The sequence below is a fragment of the Oryza glaberrima genome, chromosome 2 (genome assembly GCF_000147395.1).
Source record: "Oryza glaberrima chromosome 2, OglaRS2, whole genome shotgun sequence".
Classification (NCBI taxonomy): domain Eukaryota; kingdom Viridiplantae; phylum Streptophyta; class Magnoliopsida; order Poales; family Poaceae; genus Oryza; species Oryza glaberrima.
Window position 1 is genome coordinate 5,925,155 of NC_068327.1, and position 24,603 is coordinate 5,949,757.

Genomic DNA, 24,603 nt, shown 5'->3' on the forward strand with positions numbered 1-24,603 from the left:
GCGCTATTTTTGGGCTTTGCCATATGCTTTTACATGGATGCATCATGGGAGACAATCAGTGGTTTAAAGACATTATTTTTTGTCAATGGTTTAAAAGGCACTAATCTTTTCTGAACATCATCTCCGAATGATTACGAAGTTTACGACCATTGGAGAGGAAAACAATATAAGGTGCCAAGGTACACATTTTTTTTCATATATCTTTTTTCCGATTATATCAAAGATGGTAACACACATGACTTTGTACGCGCACCATTCTCATATACCAACGAATGCGCCCTTTAACACATACTTAAAAAGACGAAGGTCAACGGCAATTTCATGTTCTCGCTCAAATCCTATTAGAAATGTATATGTGCATGTGGGAGTACAAAACTCCTCTAGCAAGAAGGCAAGATACCCTCCCTTGAGAGTTCGGGCAGGGTGCAAGTTCAGAGCCCATGATTATAGTGTGCGAAACAAAAGAACAAAACATGTGATCTATATAGGTTCAGGCTGCTGATAAGCGTAATACAATAATCCTGTGTTCTTGCTATATGGGGAGATGATCGAGTTGTTCAATGGATGATGTGGTGAAATAGAAGGTGGTGAACACTTCTTCAGCGAGTTTTTAAGGCTAGATCTAACATAGTCTACTTCTAGAGCTCGGAATAAGTTTTTCGGAACCCTTCTCTCTATGGAATGGATCGTCCTTTTATACGTGAAGGGGAGTCCAAAATACTAATGTATGCATACAGGAGCACGATCCACTCCACGAAATATATATGGTACCAATGATTAGGGTCATCGGTGCCGGTTATACAACTAGAACCTATAACAATACATAGGTGCTGCTGGTCTCAAAACAGTATCCCGTGAGAGTGCGCTCGGACAAAAAAAAACATTATAGGTATCGGTTGTGGACTTGGCGACACACATAGTGTTGTTTTTTCCCCTATTTTTTAGTAGTGATATATGTGAAGTAAAAGGAGAAAACAAGCGTAGGTGCTACAATTGAGAAAGGAGTGAGCAAGGGTGCAGGGTGGGGAAATTATTTTGATATCTCAAAGGATGTCGCATCGTTTGTTTAAAACCCATCTAGACAGTTATAAAAATTCTTGAAAAACTTGATAACAATCATACAACATATATATACCACTTTCATAAAATCTTTGGTCCAAACTACACGTGAAGATATATATATATATAAAGACAAATTCAATGTATGATCGAATATTAGCGTATTGTTCACAGATGAATTTATCTTCTGGTGAACCGATAGATGTCACTATATTTTACATTATCATAATTTTTCACGACTATTTGTAGTGGATTTTTTTTAAAAAAAGTGCATGAGTGAACATCCTTAATGATTTGAATCCATTCCTCGTAGGACACACACATACCCACATACAAACCGAAGAAAAAGATTTTTGCAACACCCATTATGACACGTATAGATCTGCTTCGTAGTATATGGAAATACTCCATGCTCCTGCAGGGCTGCAGGTACGTACGTTTCCCATTTTATTGTTAAGTAAAACCGATCGAAGTAACTATAGCCGGCTCCCTCTTGTCAGGTTCTTGGGTCTGCTCCAATATTGGCGTCCACGTACTCCAGGTCCTTTGAAGCAACAAAAGTTAAACAAATTTAGTTCCATGTAAAGTACATGCTGCAGCTCCTAAAAATTCAAGATAATGTGGTCATCTGTATAATCTGACAGTCAAGATATATAATTAAGATCAGTAAGGAGCTTATTACTTTGCATGCGTGGCAACGGGGAGTGGGGAGGAGTAGGATGAGTTCCGCCAAATTTTGGTAAACATTTTTCGCCGTCAGGACAACCTATGTCCACGATACAGGATGAGCACTGAGCCGAGGTGCATCCATTGATTATTTTTAAATAAAAAAATATACTCCCTCCGTTTCGAAATGTTTGACACCGTTGACTTTTTAGCACATGTTTGACCGTTCGTCTTATTAAAAACTTTTGTGAAATATGTAAAATTATATGCCTACATAAAAATATATTTAATAATGAATCAAATGATAGGAAAAGAATTAATAATTACTTAAATTTTTTGAATAAGACGAACGGTCAAACATGTGCTAAAAAGTCAACGGCGTCAAACATTTCGAAACGGAGGGAGTATCAAGTTTTTCGAAGATTTTCCTTGGCGGTTGTAGCAGCCAAAAATAATTTATTTCCTTGAGAATCCCCTTGGTGGTTTATTAGCATATACAAGGTAGCATGTATTATTGTCGGTTTGTTATATTTCTTGAAGCTTTCATAAGTTGGAAATGTTGTTTTTTTTTGTTGGGGTGATTATCAAGAAAGACTTTCAGGCTTTCCCTTGTACATAGTTACAACATTAGAAAAACACAAACTATTAATTTCTTGCATGTCTCAATTAGTAGACATATAAATGTGTATAATTTTATAAGGAATTTAGTGAGGTCTACGAATACATAGTTGAGATGTGTATATGTTCATTATGCATGTATTTGCATATGTGTAAATGCTATATATGTTGCGTGGTGGTGTAGGTACGTATTTGTGGGGAGAAATTTGTTCATCTCTCAAGGGGAAATCCCTTCATTTCTTTATTATCTTTTAAAAACATTAACAAGATAGTTTTATATTAGATATATCGCTTCACAAAACATGTAAGTTTAAATTTAACTTCAATAAATTGAATATTCGTAAAAAAATATAACTGTAAAAGGACACATAGTTTCAGTTTGTCCTTTTCAAAAAAAGTTTCAGTTTGATTTATTTTTTTCATGATTCAAAAAAGAATTTAATCTACATGTTTAATCATGGAGTAATCTATCGACCTTGTCATTTTGTTTTCAGTCTTTTGGTAATTATTTAGGTGAAATGCAATAAATTAAACAAGTAGATGTTCTTTGAGGGATGAAAATCTATCTTGTACTCGTGAATCTTTTATATAGAAGTATAAGAGAAATTTATGGATCGTTACGCATGCACGACAAGTTCATCGCGCGTACTACTCACAAGGATCAGGTCGAGCAACAGTGTCGTTGCCGGCGCCGCTTTCAGTGGTGGGGGAAGCAGCGGTAGCATGCAGCAGCAGAAGAAAGCAGCAACAGCATGCAGGAGCGCTACAGCAGGTCGTAGCACGAAGAAGCGAGGCCAACGAGCAGCAGCAGCAGCAGCCATGGTCGATCGATCAGGCCTCGTGCTAGCTGGCCTCTCTCTTCTGAGAAGTGAGGAATGAATCGATCTGGTGATCGGTGAGAGCTTTGGCCGTGGCTTGTGATCATGTCCAAAACTTTGGCCGTATTTAAAACCAGCGATGAAGCCAGTTCAGTCGTCGTAGGCAGCTACAGCTTCCGTCCTAAAATATAAAAACTTTTAAATTAGACATGTGTATTAAAAAAGTAGAAAGAATAAAATAAAATAAAATATTGTGATTAGTTGAAAAGACAAAGAAAACTAAGAAATTATATGAGGACTGTTATAGTTAGTTAAGAAGAGAATGCATGTAAAAAATTTACTATATTTTGCAATAAATTTTGAATACTAGAAAATAATATTTTGATATGAAGAGATTAGGCAGTTGGCCAGCTAGCTTAGAAACTAGAGATAGTATATAGGTCTCTCTCATTTCTATGTTACAAGACATTTTGGTTTCTATATTACTCATCTAGATTCGTTAACATACATATAAATTTAGACAATATATAAACACATATATGAATCTATATATGAATTTATTTAAACTCAAAATGACTTATAATGTGAAACTTAGATAGGACGAGTAAATTAATTAAGCTGTAGATTCGGATTACGGCGAGGTTGCGCTTTGGTCGGTGAGCTTCAGCTGGAACACATTATCTCGTTGCCACTTGCCAGGCTAGCTAGCTCGCCGGCGAGTGCACTACTACAGAAACATAAATTGGTATCGGTTGAGAAACCCTTTTAGGTGCTGGTTTTCTCAACTGGCAGCAGAGAGGTGGCACTGATTTGAAAATCAAATAGGTGCCAGTCCGGCATCTTTTAGGTTCGACGAATAAAAGAAAACCAGCTCGATGCATCGGCTCGATCGAGCCGAGCAGTTCCTCCTCACACATCCGCATCCATCCACACCACAACAAGAACTTGAATGAACATAACAAACAAGAATATCATCATCCATCCACAGATGGATTCATCCACATATTACTGTCCATTCATCCCACAACACAAATTTTGGCACTCAAATTTATGCAATAAAAAAAGAATCACACCTCTTTAGATATGCCATCATCGCCGTCGCATGGTTGGTCGTCTTCAAGCCGTCGCGCCACCTCCCGTCGCATCGTCTCCTGTCGGCGAGCCTGCCGCCCGCCGCCACCCTTCCCGCCAGATCTGGCGGAGGGGAGGGCTCCTCCCTGCGGCAGATCACCGCCTCCCGCCGGCGAGCCCTCTGCCTGCTGCCACCTACCCCCGACAAGCCTGCTGCCCCTGCCGATGCCGGATCCGGCCACCCCGCCCACCGCTGATGCCGCCCCGCCTACCGCCGACCCCGCCGCCGCTTCCCCTCCCGCCGGATTTGGCGGAGGGGAGGGCGTGGTCACCGCTGCCGCCTCCGTCGGTCAGCCGCCAGCAGCGGGGGAGAGAGAGAGAGAGAGAGAGAGAGAGAAGGGAGCGAGACGGAGAGAAGAGCGAGACGAGAGAGACGCGAGATCGAACCTTATCTCCTCGTCGCCTTGTCGTGGTGGGGCCCGCCGGTCGGCTCATCTGATTGCCGGCTTGGCTCGATTTCTGTGGGTGTCAAACCGACACCTATAGAATAGGTGTCGGTTCTTATTTAGAACCGGCACTTATAATTGATTAAATGTGCATTTTTTTTGCGATTTTAACCCACGGAAATGGGAAAATGCCTATATATAGGTGCCGGTTTTAACACTTCTGGCACCTATAGTGCCGACATCTATTTGATGTTTTGTAGTAGTGGTGGTAATATAAAAAATGAATGACCGGTCGGTGGTTACTCTATTTTAAAATATAAGATTTCTACCTAGTTTATTTATTAAATATTAAGGTTGAGACAGAATCTCCTTTCTAGTTACCATAGTGATCAAATTTTGAAATTTGAACTGCTTAGATTCTAAAATGTATGTATTTCTATGTATCAGAATCAATGTTTCAGAAATTGTTTATGTTATTTTTAATCCTGGACATGCTTATATTTTATAACTGAAGGAGTACCACGTACCATGGATGCAAGCTAGCTATCACATTGGAAATGAGACAGTTTGGTGCTTCTTCTAGCTAGCTTAGCTATAGCTTGTACTGTCGAATCCTGCTTCTTATTTAGTCACTGGTTTTTGAATCGAGCTGTATGTTTTACAAATGAACGAACGGCACACTGTATACTCATGTAATGTAATTACGACGCTAGGTGTTTCATTCCAAGTCTATCTTGCAGAAAAGAATAGATCGTACAGTACATAAAGAGAAGCAAAAAGCTGAGACTCGATATATATCGACACAGTCGTACGTCGATCCTGTAGTTTTCCTTATTTGTCTCTTTCTTCCTGATAGGTTCTTATCGTCTCGATGCCAGTAGCACGAGCACGCGGCGAATACAAGCTTTCCTCTCTCCCCATGCTCGCCGGCCGGCCTCCCATTGGCCGCGGCTAATACAAGCCGCGCTAGCTATCGACGAGACGACGACGACGTCGTCGTGGGCCCCTCGATCGGAGGCAGCAACTGAGGAGAAATTGGACATTATGCCATTGTCAAAAGTGAGTTTCGCTAAAATGCCATTTCGCCGAATGGATTCGTTAAAATGCCATGCAGAAGGGATGCTACATATTTGTTTTGCCATTTGAACCAATTTTCTCCATTTCCACCCAATTTCACATCCGGGCTGACCAAAATGCCCTTTCATCTGCTTGTTCTAACTCGGCCACGTGGGAAGCAGGAGAATGTGGGGTCCAGATCAGCTCGGGCTAGCAGTAGCACTAGCAGAGGAGCGACTCGACGAACAGGTCGTCCCGCGGCTCGTCCTTGGTGCGCTGGAACGCCGCGCCGGCGCCGTAGCCGCCGTAAAGGCAGGCGGGGTTGGGGAGCATCTCGAGGGTGTAGGGCCCCTACTGGGCGGCGAAGGCCGACGGCCGGATCGCGCCGGACGACGGGGCCGGCAAAGGCGCGGCCGCCGCCGCGACCGACCGGGACGTCGTCGTTGTGCTTGGTTGCTTGCCCTCGTATGTGGTGATCACGGCGCGCGTGTCGTGCAACGCCCGCTCCACGTGCTTCCGCACCAGGCAACCCACCGTCATGCACTTGTAGTAGCTTCTGCCATTCAAGAACAGATTGATTATTAGAGAGATGCATACAAGAACAGAGATTGATCGACTAATCGACGGAATTTTATCTAGTTAATTCTTTGATTAATGAGGAGATTGATTGATTGATTGATTGATTACCTTGGATTGGGGTTGCCCTTGACGACCTTCTGCCCGTACTTCCTCCACCGGAAGCCGTCGTCGAGGATGTCGATGTCGCTCAGCGTGTGCACCACAAGACTCGGCTTGCGCACTGGCTTCCCGCCGGCGCCGCAGCCCATGCCGCCGGAGCTACCCTCGTTGTCAGCATCCTCCTTCCTAAAACCACACAGCCATGACATCCATGAGACCCAAGAACACATGCACACCCATGGAGATTTACGTTTTGATTGCTGATTGAGTGATGATGGCTTACTAGCGCTTGGCTTCGGGCTCGTCGCCTTCGCTGCGGTGCGACCCGTTGTCGGCCTCGTCGTCGCCGAACGTGACGGAGGAGTTCTCGGGCATCACGGCAGAGTACTGGTCCGTGCCAGCGCCGCTGGGCGCCGCGAGGTCATCCGCGCAGTCGGCGGCGACGCAGCCGGAGGAGGTGTTACGGCAGGTGGAGAACGAAGCAGCTCGAAGGGGCATTTTGGTCAGCCCGGTGCGAAATTGGGTGGAAATGGAGAAAATTGGTTCAAATGGCAAAATAAATGTTTAGTATCTCTTGTGCGTGACATTTTAACGAATCCATTCGGCGGAATGACATTTTGGCGAAACCCACTCTTAGCAGTGGCATTATGTCCAATTTCTCGCAACTGAGCAGTACGTACCATAGATAGCTGTTTCGACTTTAGGGACGAAAATGGCCGGAAAAATACTCAAACAACTATCTTTCTTTTACCGCATTCACTACCAGAGAATTGATCTTTCAATACCCAAAATCACAAATATCTCGATTAGATTAAAAACCGGTACTAAAGATACTTTAGTACCAGTTCTAAAATCCAAGTCTATAGAAACATCTTTAGTCCCGTTTAGTATTATCAACCGGTACTTAAAAATATATTTTTAGTACCGATTGGTAACACCAACTTAGGCTAAAGATCGCTTTAGTTTGGGTTTGTGTTATCAACCGGTACTAAAGATGCATTTTTAGTACCGGTTGATAATACTAATTGGGTCTAAAGATATTTTTAGTACCAACCGGTACTAATGATGCCTCCACAGTTAGTCCAAAAGAAAAACATCTCTATTCAAGTCAATTGTGTGTAGTAGGTGTGATGGTTATATGCGTGAGGGTTGGGCTAAGATATCTTGAATTCAAATCCCACATCCCACATATTTTTTTCACTTGCTAACTGGTACTAAAGATCGGTCCCGATTTGCTCGTCTTGAGTGCTACAACCGGGGTAGTAAAGGGGTTGTAAACCGGGATTTAAAAAGGTTTCTCATGTAGATCTTTTTCTCAAAAACAATTGAAATATTAGAGCTAGAAACGAAAATGATATCGGTACTCTACCGGGACACTATGGAATAAAAAAAATTAAATTAGTTGAATAAACCATCGGAAATAACATATCATAAGGACAAGGGCAAGTAAGGGCAAGTAAGTTACACTTATATGTTTATATTATAAATTATAACATTATATGCAACTATTAGTGAAGATCCAAAGTAATTTGAACTCCCTCCGTCTCTAAATATTTGACACCATTGACTTTTTTAAACATGTTTGGCCGTTCTTCTTATTTAAAAAATTTAAGTAATTATTAATTCATCTCCTATCATTTGATTCATTGTTAAATATACTTTTATGTATACATATAGTTTTACATATTTCACAAAAGTTTTTGAATAAGACGAACGGTCAAACATGTTTAAAAAAGTCAACGGCGTCAAATATTTAGGGACGGAGGAAGTACTTCATAATAATATTATAGCATCGGGGTAAATTAAAGATGATGGCGAATTCGAGATTGCTAAGGGGCGATCGATCGCCCCTAGCGATCAGATTCGGATCCCCTCTCCCTCCACCTGGTTTCCTTTTTTGGCACCACAATATTTTTCTATTTTAGTAAATTTATGCACCTAAAGTTTGTACACCTCAAGTTTACACATCTAAAGTTTAGAGACCCAAAGTTTATAAGTCAAAAGTTTATATATCTGATTCAAATTTGAATTTGAATTCAAATATTTTTTATATATAGTATTTCTATACAACAAACCTAAAGTTTATAATATTTTTTATATATAGCATTTCTATACATAAATTTTTCCAATTTTATTTTTTTATTTTTTTTAAATTTTATGGTGTACTGTAGTAGGAAGAGAAGAATGGAAGGAGGAAGGGGGAGAGAGCGTATAGGGGGAGGGGCGGGCGGGTGATCGCGAGTAAAGCTGATTAGCGACTGACTGCGCGCGGCCGTAGACGCGCGGTCAGTCCGGCCCCTTATGTCTCCCAGGTACTACTACTAGTATACTACCCTCCCTCCTTTTTATACTAGTACTATACTATTCTATATTACTATTACTACTAGTATTATACTATGTGTACATATATATAAATTTTGTATTACACTATACAAAGTTTTTACATATGTATATAATATATATATATTTTTATACGTATACACTTTTAATGTATAAATATATATACACAAACATATACATTCAAAAAGTTTGTATTAGCACGTATATAAACTTTATATACGTGTGTATACCAACTTTGTATATGCGCGTATACCAACTTTGTATACATGTATACAAATTTTATATACGCGTGTGTAGTTTGTATACATACGTATAAAAATCCAAAAAAAAATACACATATACAAAGTTTGTATATGTACATATAAAAATCCAAAAGATACACATATACAAAGTTTGTATACGTACATATAAAAATCTAAAAAAATACACATATACAAAGTTTGTATATGTACATATAAAAATCCAAAAAATATACATATACAAAGTTTGTATATACGTATACAAAGTTTATATATACGTATACAAAATTTTTATTTGTACATATGTAAAGTTTATATATGTACGTATTAAAATGGAAAGAAAAAACAGAAAAAAACGAAACGGAAGGTACGGCAGAAAAACAGGAAAAAAAAAGAGAAACAAAAAAACGGAAAAAGCGAGCGCTAAACCGAAAAAAAAGAAAAACGCGGGCTCCGCGCGACGCGCCGTCGCCGCCCCCTCTCCGCGCGCGACCAGTCGCCAGATAGCCGTTTCGGGTGATAGCTGCCCATTAGCCATACCCTGGCGAATTGCTGCGCTCCGGGCGAATTCGGGCCGACGTGCTCGATTCTCCCTGCGTCCACGTCGCTCCGCTCCCTCCTGCGCGCGAACCTCGGGCAGCAGTGGGCCTGGGTTCGTTTTCCCACGCTCGGAGCGAACGGTGCTGCAGCTGCTGCGAGCTTGGGTATCTCTCATTGGGCCGTTAGGGTGGGGGCCTACCAAGGGACGGCCCAACCCCAGAGTTAGGGCTTCCTCATTGTTCTGCATTTAGACACAATAAGAACAAAGTATAAGTCCATTATTTAATGATAGTGGTTCCAATTGCTGCAATTGTTGTTGTAATTTCACTGATATGTTTACTCACTGTCAGCTGAAAAGAAGAGGAGAAATCAAATATTGACAGACATTAACATGGATACGAAGATAATTTCATACAAAGATATTGTCAAAGCAACAAAAGGGTTCTCTTCTGAAAACTTGTTGGTTCAGTATCCTTCGGAGATGTTTAAAAGGGCACCCTGGAGTTTGAGGTTGATCTAGTAGCTATTAAGGTTTTCAATTTCAATAGGCACGGAGGACCAACAAGCTTTATGGAAGAGTGCGAAGCCTTAAAAAACATCCGACATCGCAATCTTATTAAGTCATCAACTTATGTTCCACCTAGCTTGGATCCAAAAGGACCCGGGTCACTTGCTTCGCATGTTCGGATTTCACAAATAGTGAATTTGATGCAGAGCTTGTCATTTGTCAACACACTAGCAGACTGTAATTATGGATACATGCCTGTGTCAAACCCCAATCAATGGCAGCAAGCGCGGACGGTGCATGAATGGTGAAAAAATACCACGACCTTAAGAGGCGTTCCCTTGAAGGCTCTCCGCACCCTTACATTGCTTAGTGGCATGGGAGATCTGGAACGAAAAAAATCATAGAACCTTCCAGCAAAAAGAGTTCTCGGCGATCAGCCTAATGGCCAAAATCAAAGAAGAGGCCAAAACTTGGGCTTTGGCGGACGTGAAAAACCTGAGAAGTTGGCTTGACTATTCCTATAGTCAGCTAGGGCCAAAGGCCTTTGTTTTTTCTTTCTTGGCTTAGGGCTCTGTACAGTTTACTCCTTTATTCAATGAAATTGGCGACTCGTCGATTTGTTAAAAAAATTTTTATGGTAGCAATTTTCTTTGCAAGTATGTTTTATCACGCAAGTATTTTTCGTAGGTGATTGCCTTCGATCAAATGATGAGCATTACTTGCTCCTTTTTCTCACAGGAAACAGATGATTCACATGGAGCACTGTAATTCTGTAAAGAGTTGAGAGTGCTTATCTGCCGTCGGAGATGTTTTGGGTAACTAGGCAAAGCATTCATGGCGATTTCATTGTGATCGACTTCTTTGCCCTGGTGAGGAATCTCCTTCGCCGACCCGGCAAAAATTACAAAATTTCTGTATCTGAATCTCTTATAACACTGTTTAAAATCTATTTTTCAACCCTATAGTTAATTTGTTCATTTGTATCCTTAAATGATTATCACAAATCATTAATTTATTTATCCACTGAGCTATTTAGTATAAAAGAACACACATATATGTTGAACGAGTCATGCATAATGTTTATTTCTTAGGATAGACGGGAGGGTAAGGCCCCCTCCCTACCATAGGATTTCTCATTAACTAAAAGCATGATCGAGTACACATGCATGGGTGCTACATCATCGAGAAATACGCACGCCGGCCTTATACAGTTTTCCTTATTCTCATCCACACATATATAATTCATTCATATCGATCGGTAGTTCATAGCTCCATCACTTATTTAGGTTTTATTTTTATTACAACTGACTGAACTAGCCGGTGTGTGCAGCTAGCTTAGGGTGTTGAGCCTTTCTTGGTATCAGAGACACTGAATCAGGATGCCCGCACCCACTACCTGCAAAATGTTACAAGTTAAAATCCGTACTAGAAAGCTAATATAAACTTGACAGGTATTTTCTTTTAGAGTAAATTGCACTTTGGTCCACCTTTTATTACCCAAGTTTTAATTTAGACTACCCTTAAATCTATCTTTTCAATTTGGACCAGGTAAATTTACCATAGTTGTGGTTTGGACTACCATGAACAACTTTTCTCGTCATGTCTAACTTCCCTTTCGGCAAACATATGAACCATATATAAAGGAGTTCGGCTGTATACTATAGCTGATGTGTTTAAGGTCGTTGATTGTACTTAAAAAAATCATTCGTGGTGGTCCAAATCACAACAATGGCAAATTTATCCGGTTCAAAGTGAAAAGATATGTTTAAGGGTGGTTCAAAGTGAAACTTATGTAATAAAATGTGGCCCAAAACGTAATTCACTCTTTCTTTTATATCTAAAATAGGAATTTTAATAGTTTTGAATTAACGTCAGTATTCTTAGCTTTCTAATATCTTCTTTCTATAAAGCTAATGTCTACTGAACACCTAAAACTCAACATGCAAGCATAGTAATTATTAGCACTCCTAAAACCTACATGCAAGCATGTATGCCACATCAACCCATTAGCATACAAAGCTCAATATGCAAGCATACAGTAATTATATCTACAATTTACTTCATTCTAAAATTAAACATACACATACTAGATCATCATTCTCAAATTATTTTCATAATATTTCAATCCAAATTATTTCATTATTTCTACATTATCTAACATATATCCCGCGGCAAAGCGCGAGACATCATCTACTAAGAGAAGACATTAACGCGAGGACATTTATAGAATATAATAGCCACAAATTAGCATATTAGTATGATTCGGGCCCTATGAATTCCAAATAATGTCATCTGTATATGCTGATGGTTAAGGTACTATTATGTCAACTTAATTATCAATTAACCCATCCATTCGTGTGTGTAACATGTTTTATTTAGACTACGTCGACTTCAATAACCTTTGGCGGCATATGTATCTTGGGGTTTTGATTTTCTTTAGAATGTTTATTCTGTTAAGATATTCGGGATTTCAATCTGTACTGTTTATATCAATAGCTTCTGTAACAAACTTAGACACCAATATCTAAATGTATATGTTTGTATGGTGGTTTGTTTGTTTTATCCTTTGGAAAAAATATCGCGGTGTATACTGCTAAAGATTCATGTAGAATTTGAATGTAACTCAATATCTTAATTAATGACCTTTGTATACTACACTGATTAAAGAGATTGATTTCTATTTGTAGGATATACTACCAACTAAATATATTGGATAGTTGGGATTTTTTTAATTTTTTTCTTAATTAATATGATTTTTTTAAAATCTTTTTCACACAAATAGGATTAGATAGGGCTGCTGCAAAACGGGATCCCGTTGCAACAGGATAGATATATTAACTATTCTTTTGCACGAGTATCACAGGTATCAGGTCCTAGGTATCACAGGTACCGGGTAACAGGTATCGGATACCATGCAGTTAGTACCACAACAGGTATCAGGTATCAGATACTATCTCATAGAAGGGTATCCCGTTCCAACGGGATACCGTTGTCTAGATTTTCTGTTAGGATTAATATGGGTACTTATAGCTAGGAGCTAAGCCTCCAATATGATAGGGGAAGATCATCATGTCTACCTTGATTGTCTTATTTCGAAGAGAAATGAAGTTAGTAAGGGCTCATTTGGAACGGAGTAAAAACATGGGAAAAATGAAGGAATCTAATTCCTATGGATTGAGTCACTTTAGCTTCACTCGGATATTAGGAATCGGGTCACGGAAAAAGCTTAGGAAAATTTCCTACATTAGCGATACAAGGAAAGACTATAGGACAAAAAAAATATCCTCACTGACCTCTTTTATCTCTTTCCTCACGTGGGAACGAGGCAAATCAGGCTATCAAGCAACTAATCAAAGCACAAAGGACAATGTTGATTTCATTAATGTTATTCACGTCACTAGCATATGTAATGCTTTCTTACCGTGCACCCATTTTTTCCTTAAAGATTCTTACGTTTTTCCTTTACTCCATCCAAACAACTATCCCACTTAGAACTATCTATCCATTTATCGGATTATTTCTAAGAAGAAATCACCCAGATTTTTTCTACCCTTAGATTTACACCTAACAGACTACAAAAGAAAATAAAAAAAAATACAAATATACTTACACAATATTTTTTTTTATCAAAATTACAGTGCAATTACATGCCATATCAATTGAATTTACAAATATAATTTTAGTTATATAGGACTGTAATTTTACATTTTAAAGAAAAATAAAAAATACATATTTATTTACACATCATTGTTATCAAAATTACAGTGCACTTACATGCTATATCAATTGAATTTATAAATGTAATTTTAGTTTTATAGAACTGTAATTTTGTATTTTATTTTTTATTTTAGTTTCAAATGAGAGAGAGGAGAGAGAACAACGCTCGTGTCTAATTTCCAGAGCGCAAAAAAAAAAGGCGACTCTAACCGCTCGACACTGTTATATGCGACCTAACTAAGACCCTGTTTGTTTTAGTTTATGATTATTATAATCTAGATTATTAAGTTAGATTGCTATAAGCTGGATTATAATAAGCTGATATAAAATAAGCTGTGAGTTGTTTGTTTGTCTGGATTATTGAAGGCATGGATTATTGGGTTTGAAAGGCTAAAGTCTATAATACCCTCAGCTATATGTTCGGTTGATGGCATAGGTGGGTAATTTTTCTCAAGTATGTATGGGTAGTGGGTCTTTAGCCACTCAATAATCTGAAAAAAGCTCCTTTTGAGCAGCTTATTAGATTATAATAATCTGGCTTATATAATATAATAATATGCTATAATAATCTACTTGTTTGTTTCAGCTTACTCCTAATAAGCTAGATTATAATAATCCTAAGCTGAATCAAACAGGGCCTAAATCCTATGCGGGTTCCCAGCCCAATATACGCGCACGAATCTTGGCACACATCGAATGGCCTAAAAAAGATAAATCTGAGAGAAAAAATCACATGACAAATCTTTAGAAAATTAAATCGGATGCGGCGGATATATTGATATCGTTGCTAATTAAATACTCACCATACCCCCCTGACATGTTACCATAACCATATCCTCCTGAAGAACTGGTGTTAGTATCGGCTGAGGCAGCAATAGCATGCAGCTGGAGCAGCAGCAGCAGGAGAAGGACCGCTACGACTATGGCCGCTCGTAGCTCGGAGGAGCGAACACGACGAGCAGCTTCCATGGCTGCCTCAGCCTGCAGCCTGCACAAACTAAGCTGCTTGTCCGCCTCGCGCGCAGAGAAGAAGAAGATCGAGAAACTCCGACTATGGTCGATCGACGGCGATCTACCGCCGGCCGGTCGCTTCTTGCTTAAATCCGGTGAACCTTAAATTGTCTGCGTACGTACGTACGTGCTTGCTTGCCTGATTCTTAATTAGTCCAAAACTAACCTACCCAGTACCCACATATTTAAAGGCAACGATGAAGTCAACCGGTCAACTAATCCAGTCTTAGCTGGAGACTACTAACCTCCGGTTTTTAGCGAATGATGCCGTTTGATTATTTGTTTTAGAGGAAATTTCACTTTGTACCTGATTTATTGACCAAAGTTCCGCCCTGAACCAAGCCAATTTGCTATCAATCTGACGACATATTTTTAGTTAGATATTTGTTGATTTTTAGACGGTATGATTTGCGTGGAGATTTATACTAATACGGTGGATAAAAAACACATGCGTGTGCATAGCGGGGGATCGATTCGAGGATCTCTTGTTGCCACCCAACAAACATTTGTTGGGTGATTTCTAAAAAAAATCAGCCAGATTTTTTTTACTATTAGATTTATATATCCAATGGACTATAAAAGAAAATTAAAAATACATATTTACTTACATAACATTTCTATCAAAATTACAGTGCACTTACATATCATATCAACTGAATTTACAAATATAATTTTAGTTATATAGGACTATAATTTTATAGTGATATCTAGTAGATATATTGCATAGTTTATTGGGGCTGTCTATATGGGATTCGCATGATTTTTAGGCTTCCATCATGCTGTGTTTTACCAAGTAGATTGAAAATGTTTCAATCTTTTAAAAAAGCTAAAACACAATCAAATCACCCCATGAAATATTTTGCTACAACTTATAAAACAACGATTCCGAATATATTGAAACATGAAACAAATCCGAGTACATCGAGAAAAAGTCTATATAGGATTCACATGATTTTTTAGACTTCCATCATACAGATTTTGAAGCCAATCGAACGCTCTTTCATCAAGTAGATCGAAAATGTTTCAATCTTTTAAAAAAGCTGAAACACAATCAAATCAGCTCATGAAACATTTTGCTACAATGTATGATACAACAGTTCTGAATATATTAAAACATGAATGATTTAGCTATCAAAAAACATTCGACAACCATTTAGCCTTCCTGTAGTTTATTTGCTAGATTTGTGCATAATATAATATTACCAATCCATCTACTAAAACATTGTAGTTATAACTATACTGTATTTACATTTATAACTACAGTATATTATTTTAGTTTATTAACACATAACTTCAACCAATTTAGCTTTCACTGCTACTAGGTATACGGCTAACAGGGCAACCAGAGATCCTCGAACCGATCCCCCGCTATGCACACGCATGTGTTTTTTATCCACCATATTAGCACAAATCTCCACGCAAATCATAAGGTCTAAATATTGACAAATATCTAACTAAAAATCTGTCGACAGATTGATAAATATTGACAAATATCTAACTAAAAATCTGTCGACAGATTGATAGCAAATTTGTAAGGTATAATTAACTTGTTTTGAAGTTTGGACCGGGTTTTAAGACTTTGTGCCACCACGTTGGCTTGAGCCTAGTGAACTCAGTTCGGGAAGAGAAATTAGCGCATGGGGAGAAGGAAGATAGTGTCGTGGAGCCGTGGAGGTGGTGGCAGACTTGCTCAACGCCAAGGTCTCTACCCTCGCCGCCGGTGGCTCCCGCGCCTACGGAGCGGCACGATGCAGCGGCAGCGTGGCACGACGCGGCAGCCATGTGCTCTTCTCACTACTAGAAAAAGCATTTTTGCAAGCAGCCAAAACTAATTTTTCCAGGCGGGAGGGAGGACCGCCTGCAGCACAATCGATTTTCGTAGTCGAGGCAATGGCCTGCCTGGAAAAATGCAATGAACGAACAAAAAAAAAATCGCGGGACGCACCTCGCCGCCGCCGCCCTCCCCTGGCCGGATCTGGGAGGGGAGGGGAGGGGAACCGTGGTAGGAGCCACCGTCGTCGCCGCTACCCCGCGCTGTCCTCGCCGCCGCTGCCGGCCTCCCCCCTCCCTCCTCCGGCCAGATCTGGGAGGGAGGGGGGAGAGGAGCCGCCACCACCGTCCCGCGCGTCGTCGTCGCCGCCGCCCCCGCCAGCCTCTCCCCTCCCTCCTTCGGCCAGATCCGGGGGGAGGGGGGAGGGGAGCCGCGGCCCCACGCCGTCGTCGTCGCTGCCCCTCCCTGGCGGCCTCCCCCTTCCTCCTCCGGCCAGATCTGCGAGGGAGGGAGGGAGGGGAGACGCCGCCGGCCGCCCCGCCGCCGCAGTGGCCGTCCCCGCCGCGCCGCCACAATGTTGAGGGAGAGGACAGGAGAGGAGACTGAGTGTTGAGGGGGAGAGAGAGAGAGTTGATAGGAAATGAGTTGTGTGGAGGGGTGGGAGGAGAAGATAAGGGTAGACTTAAGATTTTTTTTTGGTAGGTACGATTTTTACAGGTGGACAACGTAAGGCTCGCCTGCGAAAATAGATTTTCACAGGCACCACTTAAGTGGTTCGCCTGCGCGGACAGCGAACTTCACCCTGATTTATATTTTTATAGGCGGTCATTTGGCTCTAAGGGTCATGTTTGCCTGTGAAAAAAGACCCCACATCGAAAAAATGCTTTTTCTAGTAGTGTCTCTGGCTCCAGTGAGGCATGGCGCAGCGGCCGCATGCTCTTCTTCGGCTCTGGCGTGGCACGGCTGCGGCATGCTCTTCTCCAGCTCGACCGCGGTGCCGGCAACGGGGTGCATGCAGTGCTCCTTCTCAGCTCGCGGCAGGATGGGAGAGGATTCCGAAAGCCTCACCAAGTTGGAGTAGGATTTATTATCTCTGTGTATTGTAGGTAAGTACCACTAAAGAGAATGCACTGGAAAGGGAAATTATCACAAGTGTTATGTTGTCCAGATAATTCGTTGTACCTCATCAGGTACATGTACATATGGAACTTGGAACCCCTTTGCTCGTTTTTAGTGGCAAAACTTACAGCAGCATCTTACTTGCACAATGCACACATATTCAGAAACAAACAACACTGATTCATTCAGCCAGTACCACACCGGAGCTGAAGAGCGCGCCGCCATGCCATGTCGGAGCCGGAGAAGAGCACGCCGCCGCTGTGCCGTTCCGCTCGGGAGACGCGGCCGGGAGCCGCTGGTGGCGAGGATGGAGACAAAGGCGTTGAGCAAGTCCGCCTCCACCTGGGTGAGGATCCTCTAATATAATGTCACTACCATTACAATCACTGTAATATGGGTCCCACCCTCCTATTGCCCCACACGTCAATGCCTGTAATGGTAGTGCCATTATGATAGAGGATGTGAACCCCCTCCATCTCCACGGCGCTTCCTCCTCCCCGTACGCTAGTCTCCCTCAATACCTCCTCTTCCCTGAATCGAGTTCATTAGGCTTAAGCCTGGCACAAAGTTTTAAAACCCGGTCTAAACTGCAAAACAAGTAATCATACCTGGTGTTAAGTGAAAAGGTAGAGTTAGACCTCGTTCATTGAGACACTTTGGCCAATAAATCAGGCCCTAAGTGAAATTTACTCTTTGTTTTATTTAAATATTTTGTATAAACATAAAATAAATTTAAGTCATGCTTAAAGAACATTCGATGATAAATTAAATCACGATAAAATATAATAATTATGTAAATTTTTTAATAAGACGAATGATCAAACGTATATTAAAGAGTCAACGGCATCGTACAGGGCATAGATCGATATGGGCGTACGGCTAAAGTAGTAGTACAATTAATTGAAACCTGTGGACTCGGACGGGAGATGTTCAGCTCCGTCCGGTGAGTTCCAGCCGTCGGTATACACATCGCCGGCCGGCGGGCGCCACGAATAATCCCAAACAAGTCACGCGCATGGTTCTCTAATGATCTGCGGATCATCCTAAATCCTATACTACCACTTATATATCGTCGATGCGACCTATCGCATTGGAAATTGAGGCAGTATATAAACGGAAGTTTTATTAATAGCCAAATAGCCAATACATTTTCATAACATGCTAATTTTTAATGAATTTTATTTTGAAAATGAAAACATGACATCAGAGTTTGAAGATAAATAGTTATGAACTTAATAAGTCATGTTTGGATTGTTACCCTATCAAATATTGTACTGGATTGTACGCATAGCAGTACTTAATATTGATAATGTCAAAGCTTGGGTAAGTTTTGGCTATATCAAAATTATGGTAGGACAAGGTTCCTAACTTATATTGGTTCAATTAGCACATATTGGCTTCAATCAAAACACACAAAAGGTACTACTGAAGTTGCCAGTGTTTTGCTAGGGCAAGTTTTGGAACCAAACCAAACAATCCCTTAATTATTTGAAGACAAAGAAGGTGTCAAACAAGAATTGCGCGGTATGTTCGACGGCCTGAAGATAGGAGTGGTAATGGACCACAGTCCAACCTAACTCAGCGCACATATATATTTTTTACTCTTTTTAGTCACAAATATTTAACACGGTTGACTTTCGAAACATTTGACCATTAATCTATTCAAAATTTAGTACGAATATGTAAAAATATAGATCATGCTTAAAGTAACTATCGGTATCACACGGATATGTGGATCCCCAATAACCTCACAACCAGATTGGGAGGCAGAGCATCGGTCCATTTCTATGAAGTTATAGAATTTACAAATTGTAATATGCACCAGCTTCTCATAATCTCTAGCTCTCCTAGCGGGCCTTAATTTCGACTGTAACTGCTCTAAATTTTCATACATACAGTTACCTTCAGTAAACATAGCGTGTTAACTTTACTTTGTTCTTCTTTCTCTACCGGGAAGGTAGCAGAGAAACTTCCAATCCTCTAAATTTTGTGTCTCTTTCTTCCCGAGGTTCTTATCGTCTCGATGTCAGTGGCGCTGGGACGCGGCGAATACAAACTTTCCTCTCGCCCCCATGCTCCCTGGCCTCCTTCCTACTGACACCGGCCAATACAAGCGGCTTATCAACGGCGTCGGCCGCTAGATCGGAAGCAGCGTCATTGAGCAAACAGCAGTTTCGGCCGCACAGCAAATGTACTCCACTTGATGTCTTGATAGCACATTGGTATCCATTCTTCTGTCGAGTAGTAATAATCTTTGAGCTGCCCAAGTGCCCAACCTGCCATCCGAGACTGAAGAGCGTAATTTATTCAGAAAACATTTGTAGGGAAGATGGGTACGTACCTAACTTTGATCAACACATTCAAAACCAATCCACAATGCTGGTTTCTGAATCCCAGCAGATGATACCGTTGATCTGAACAAGTTGCCAGCCAGCCAAGTGAGCACAGGTGCTTAGCCATATAAAAGAAGCACGCATGCTTACTGAAGCTTCCATCACAAGCACAAGTAGCTGCAGCCAAACCAGTAGTATGATCAGCCCAACTAGTCCTGCACTGTTTCTAGTCCTCCTTGCCTTGACATGTTCATGGCCACCGTCATCATCAGCAGGTCATGGCGACGGCAATGACATTGATCAGCAGGCTCTCCTTTCCTTCAGGTCTCTGGTCTCTGATCCAGCCAGAGCCCTAGAGTCATGGAGGAACACCTCTCTCGACTTCTGCCACTGGCATGGCGTGACCTGCAGCACAACGATGCCAGGCCGCGTGACCACGCTAGACCTCAGCTCCTGTAAGCTCGCTGGCCTTATACCTCCGTGCATAGCCAACTTGAGCTCCATTGAGAGGCTTGATCTGTCGAACAATAGCTTTCACGGGCGTATACCAACTGAGCTTGGCCGCCTGGAACAACTACGACACCTCAACCTGAGCGTCAATTCGCTCGATGGCCACATCCCAGCCGAGCTATCTTCCTGTAGCCGTCTCGAGGTCTTGAGCTTGTGGAACAACTCCCTCCAAGGTGAGATCCCTGCAAGCCTAGCCCAACTCGTTCATATCCAGCTCATAGACCTGTCAAACAACAAGCTGCAAGGAAGCATTCCTAGTGGGTTTGGCACACTTGGTGAGCTGAAAATTCTGAACCTTGCCACCAATACTTTGGTTGGTAACATACCGTGGTTGTTGGGCAGTGGCTCATCTCTCATGTATGTTGATCTGGGAGCAAATGGCCTCTCTGGAGGAATCCCCGAGTTCTTGGCGAATAGCTCATCTCTCCAATTTCTTAGCCTGACACAAAACAAACTTACAGGAGAGCTGCCACGAGCTCTCTTCAACACGTCCTCTCTGACAGCCATTTACCTCGACAGGAACAAATTATTTGGTTCCATACCACCTGTTACAGCAGTTGCTGCACCTATTCAATACCTCAGTCTAGCAGAGAATAACCTCACTAGTGAGATATCTGCCTCAATAGGGAACCTTTCCTCTCTTGTTGGTGTTTCCCTTGCAGCAAATAACCTTGTGGGAAGCATCCCTGAGAGCCTAAGTAGAATCCCAACTCTCGAGATGCTAATACTCTCAATCAACAACTTGTCGGGTCAGGTGCCCCAGTCTATTTTCAATATATCATCTCTGAAATATCTAGAATTGGCCAACAACTCACTCATAGGACGACTGCCACCAGATATTGGCTACATGCTTCCAAACCTTCAGAGATTGATCCTATCAAAAACACGTTTGAGTGGACCAATCCCAGCTTCTCTTGTTAATGCTTCTAAGCTAGAAATAATTCATCTTGTTGATATTGGGCTCACTGGAATACTGCCATCCTTTGGTTCCTTGTCACACTTGCAACAACTTGATCTCGCATATAACCAGCTTGAGGCGGGTGACTGGAGCTTCCTCTCATCCCTTGCAAACTGCACTCAGCTGCAAAGACTCTGCTTGGATGGGAATGGACTGCAAGGACACTTGCCAAGCTCAGTTGGTAATCTTCCCTCGGAGCTCAAGTGGCTCTGGCTCAAGCAAAACAAACTTTCTGGGACAATTCCCTTGGAGATTGGCAACCTTAGGAGCCTCGAAGTGCTGTATATGGATCAAAATTTGTTCACTGGTACAATCCCTCCTTCCGTAGGAAATCTAAGCAACTTACTGGTTCTAAGCTTTGCACAAAATAATCTCTCTGGCCATGTTCCTGATTCCATTGGCAACCTTGTAAAACTAACCGAGTTATATTTGGATGGAAACAACTTCAGTGGGACTATACCAGCAAGTTTAGGGCAATGGAGACATTTAGAGAAGTTGAATCTTTCTCGCAATTCATTTGGTGGAAGCATACCAAGCGAGGTATTTAATATTTCTTCACTGTCACAAAGCTTGGACTTGTCGCATAATTCCTTTGCTGGGCCTATACCACTGGAGATTGGAAGTCTCATAAATCTTGGCAGCCTTAGCATTTCCAACAACCGCCTCACTAGCAACATTCCATCCACTCTCGGAAAGCGTGTGCTTCTAGAGTCCCTTCACATGGAAGAAAATCTCCTTGTAGGAAGCATTCCACATTCTCTCATGAATTTAAGAAGCATCAAGGAGTTGGATCTCTCTTCAAACAACTTATCAGGGAACATTCCAGAGTTTTTTGCATCCATGAATTATTTGAAGGATCTTAATCTATCTTTTAATGATTTTGATGGACCTGTTCCCTCAATCGGCATTTTCAGAAATGCTAGCAGGGTGTCCCTTCAAGGAAATGACGGTTTATGTGCCAACACCCCAGAGTTAGGGCTGCCTCATTGTCCTGCATTAGACAGAAGAACAAAGCATAAGTCCATCATTTTAATGATAGTGGTTCCAATTGCTGCCATTGTTCTTGTAATTTCACTGATCTGTTTACTCACTGTCTGCTTGAAAAGAAGAGAACAAAAGCCAATATTGACAGACATTAGCATGGATACGAAGATAATTTCATACAAAGACATTGTCAAAGCAACAAAAGGGTTCTCTACTGAAAACTTGGTTGGTTCAGGATCCTTTGGAGATGTTTACAAGGGCACCTTGGAGCTTGAGGTTGATCTAGTAGCTATTAAAGTTTTCAATCTCAATAGGCATGGAGGACCTTCAAGCTTTATTGCAGAGTGTGAAGCCTTGAAAAACATCCGACATCGCAATCTTGTTAAAGTCATCACCTTATGTTCAACCTTGGATCCCAAAGGAGAAGAATTCAAAGCAATCATCTTTCAATATATGCCTAATGGAAGCCTAGAAACATGGCTGCATCAGAAAGTCTATGGTCATAATCAGAAACAAGTCTTAACTTTGGGTGATCGGATTAGCATAGCTCTGGATATAGCATATGCTTTAGATTATCTTCACAACCAGTCTGCATCTCCACTAATACATTGTGACCTTAAGCCAAGCAATGTGCTGTTAGATCTACAGATGACGGCATATGTCAGTGATTTTGGATTGGCAAGATTCATGTGCACTACAACTGCAGCATGTGCCAATTCAACTAGTTTGGCTGATTTGAAAGGATCCATCGGATATATTGCACCAGGTGAGACGAAACATTCACTATCTATTTTTCTTCTCCTTTATATAAGGTTTTCCCACTTGATTTACTTATCCAATACTATATTCAAGTGATTTTCCTTATTATTAATGAATACTTCTGTTTTTAAATACATATATAGAGTACGGAATGGGTGGACCTATCTCAACCAAGGGCGATGCCTACAGCTATGGAGTGCTCTTACTAGAGATATTAACTGGGAAGCGTCCAAGTGATGACAAATTGAAGGATAGCTTAAGCCTTCATGAACTCGTGGAGTCAGCATTTCCACACAAACTAGATGAGATTTTGGATCCCATTATGCTGCAGAGTGACCTAAATGGAGGAAAATATCATACTGAAATAATGCAGAGTTGCATCATACCAATGGTTAAGCTGGGTCTGTTGTGTTCGTCCATATCACCAAAAGACCGATTAGGAATGTCACAGGTTTCTGCTGAAATGGGCACAATAAGACAGTCATTTCTTGAGTTACAATGAGAACATGGAGCTAGTTGCGATGGTAAATAGTACTGACAATTGCAGAAATCTTTTTGTTGAAATGATCATAATGGGACATGCAATCTTGTTCTTTAAATAAAAACAAAAACAGATAGAGGTGAATGCATGAAAAATTCTAGCTCCAACTTTTGTTCCCCACCTAATAGTACCGATAGTTTCAGCTGTAATTTGGATGTTTGTAGAACTACTTTTAATACACTTTGAGAGTTGTAACGAATTCCATTTGGTATTAAAAAAAATAATATTGGTCCACCAAGCCAATTATTCTCTTTTTTTCCATAACCTGCAATTAAGATTCCTATCTGAGCTTGTATGCTGCTGTTTTTAACTATCATTCTTAATTAGATTGAGATTCCATAAAATGGTATGGTGTAATAGCATTCTTGTTCCTGGGATAAACTTTATTAGTCTGTACGATATTATTCATATTGTATAGCCTATGTTGTTTAACCAGATCCTGAAAACATGACAAAAAGAGAAGATATAAGAACCTGTTGAGTTGTTGAGCATATGGTTTTCCAAAATTGCCAACTAATCCAACCCCCTGTGCAATTGACCATACAGATGCAATGCGAAACAGCAATATAATCCCCACCCCTATTTGCACCCAAAGTTCAGGTGCCCCGTAATCCACAAAGGTACGGCAATCCAGTGACTCGTTTCTGCAGTCCTTCTAATTGCATCATTATCGTTTCCCTAGCTAACTCCTAGAAACTAGCACGGTGATTTGCCGATGGAATGTCCAAGTGCAGCCGTGCAGGCGCCTGACACCCTCATGGGCATTTCCACGAACACACCACGCGCACGCGTGGCGAACACCAACCACCGCCGCCACACCGCCGCCATTGCAAACACGCGTACAGAGAAACAGCGCCACGG

General features: G+C 41.2%; 1 protein-coding gene and 1 pseudogene across 1 annotated transcript; one reads left to right on the plus strand and one right to left on the minus strand.

Moving 5' to 3' along the window:
- Window positions 1–5,795: 5,795 nt before the first annotated feature.
- Window positions 5,796–6,910, minus strand: LOC127761707 (WRKY transcription factor WRKY24-like; annotated as a pseudogene).
- A 13,222-nt stretch (window positions 6,911–20,132) lies between these two features.
- LOC127761710 (probable LRR receptor-like serine/threonine-protein kinase At3g47570) lies at window positions 20,133–24,589 on the plus strand. The gene is made up of 4 exons (XM_052286034.1): window positions 20,133–20,606; window positions 20,823–22,168; window positions 22,232–23,208; window positions 23,345–24,589. The coding sequence occupies exons 1-4, from the start codon at window positions 20,133–20,135 to the stop codon at window positions 23,701–23,703; spliced, it is 3,156 nt and encodes a 1,051-aa protein (XP_052141994.1). The 3' UTR covers window positions 23,704–24,589.
- The last annotated feature ends 14 nt before the right edge of the window (window positions 24,590–24,603 follow it).

What these genes read in the sequence shown, in the direction of transcription:
- LOC127761710 (XM_052286034.1), top strand. Translation starts at nt 20,133, where the DNA reads ATGCTTACTGAAGCTTCCATCACAAGCACAAGTAGCTGCAGCCAAACC. An exon ending in TCAATTCGCTCGATGGCCAC is followed by an intron (nt 20,607 to 20,822) that starts ATCCCAGCCGAG and finishes TTGGTTGGTAAC; the next exon opens with ATACCGTGGTTGTTGGGCAG. An exon ending in GGAAAGCGTGTGCTTCTAGA is followed by an intron (nt 22,169 to 22,231) that starts GTCCCTTCACAT and finishes CATGAATTTAAG; the next exon opens with AAGCATCAAGGAGTTGGATC.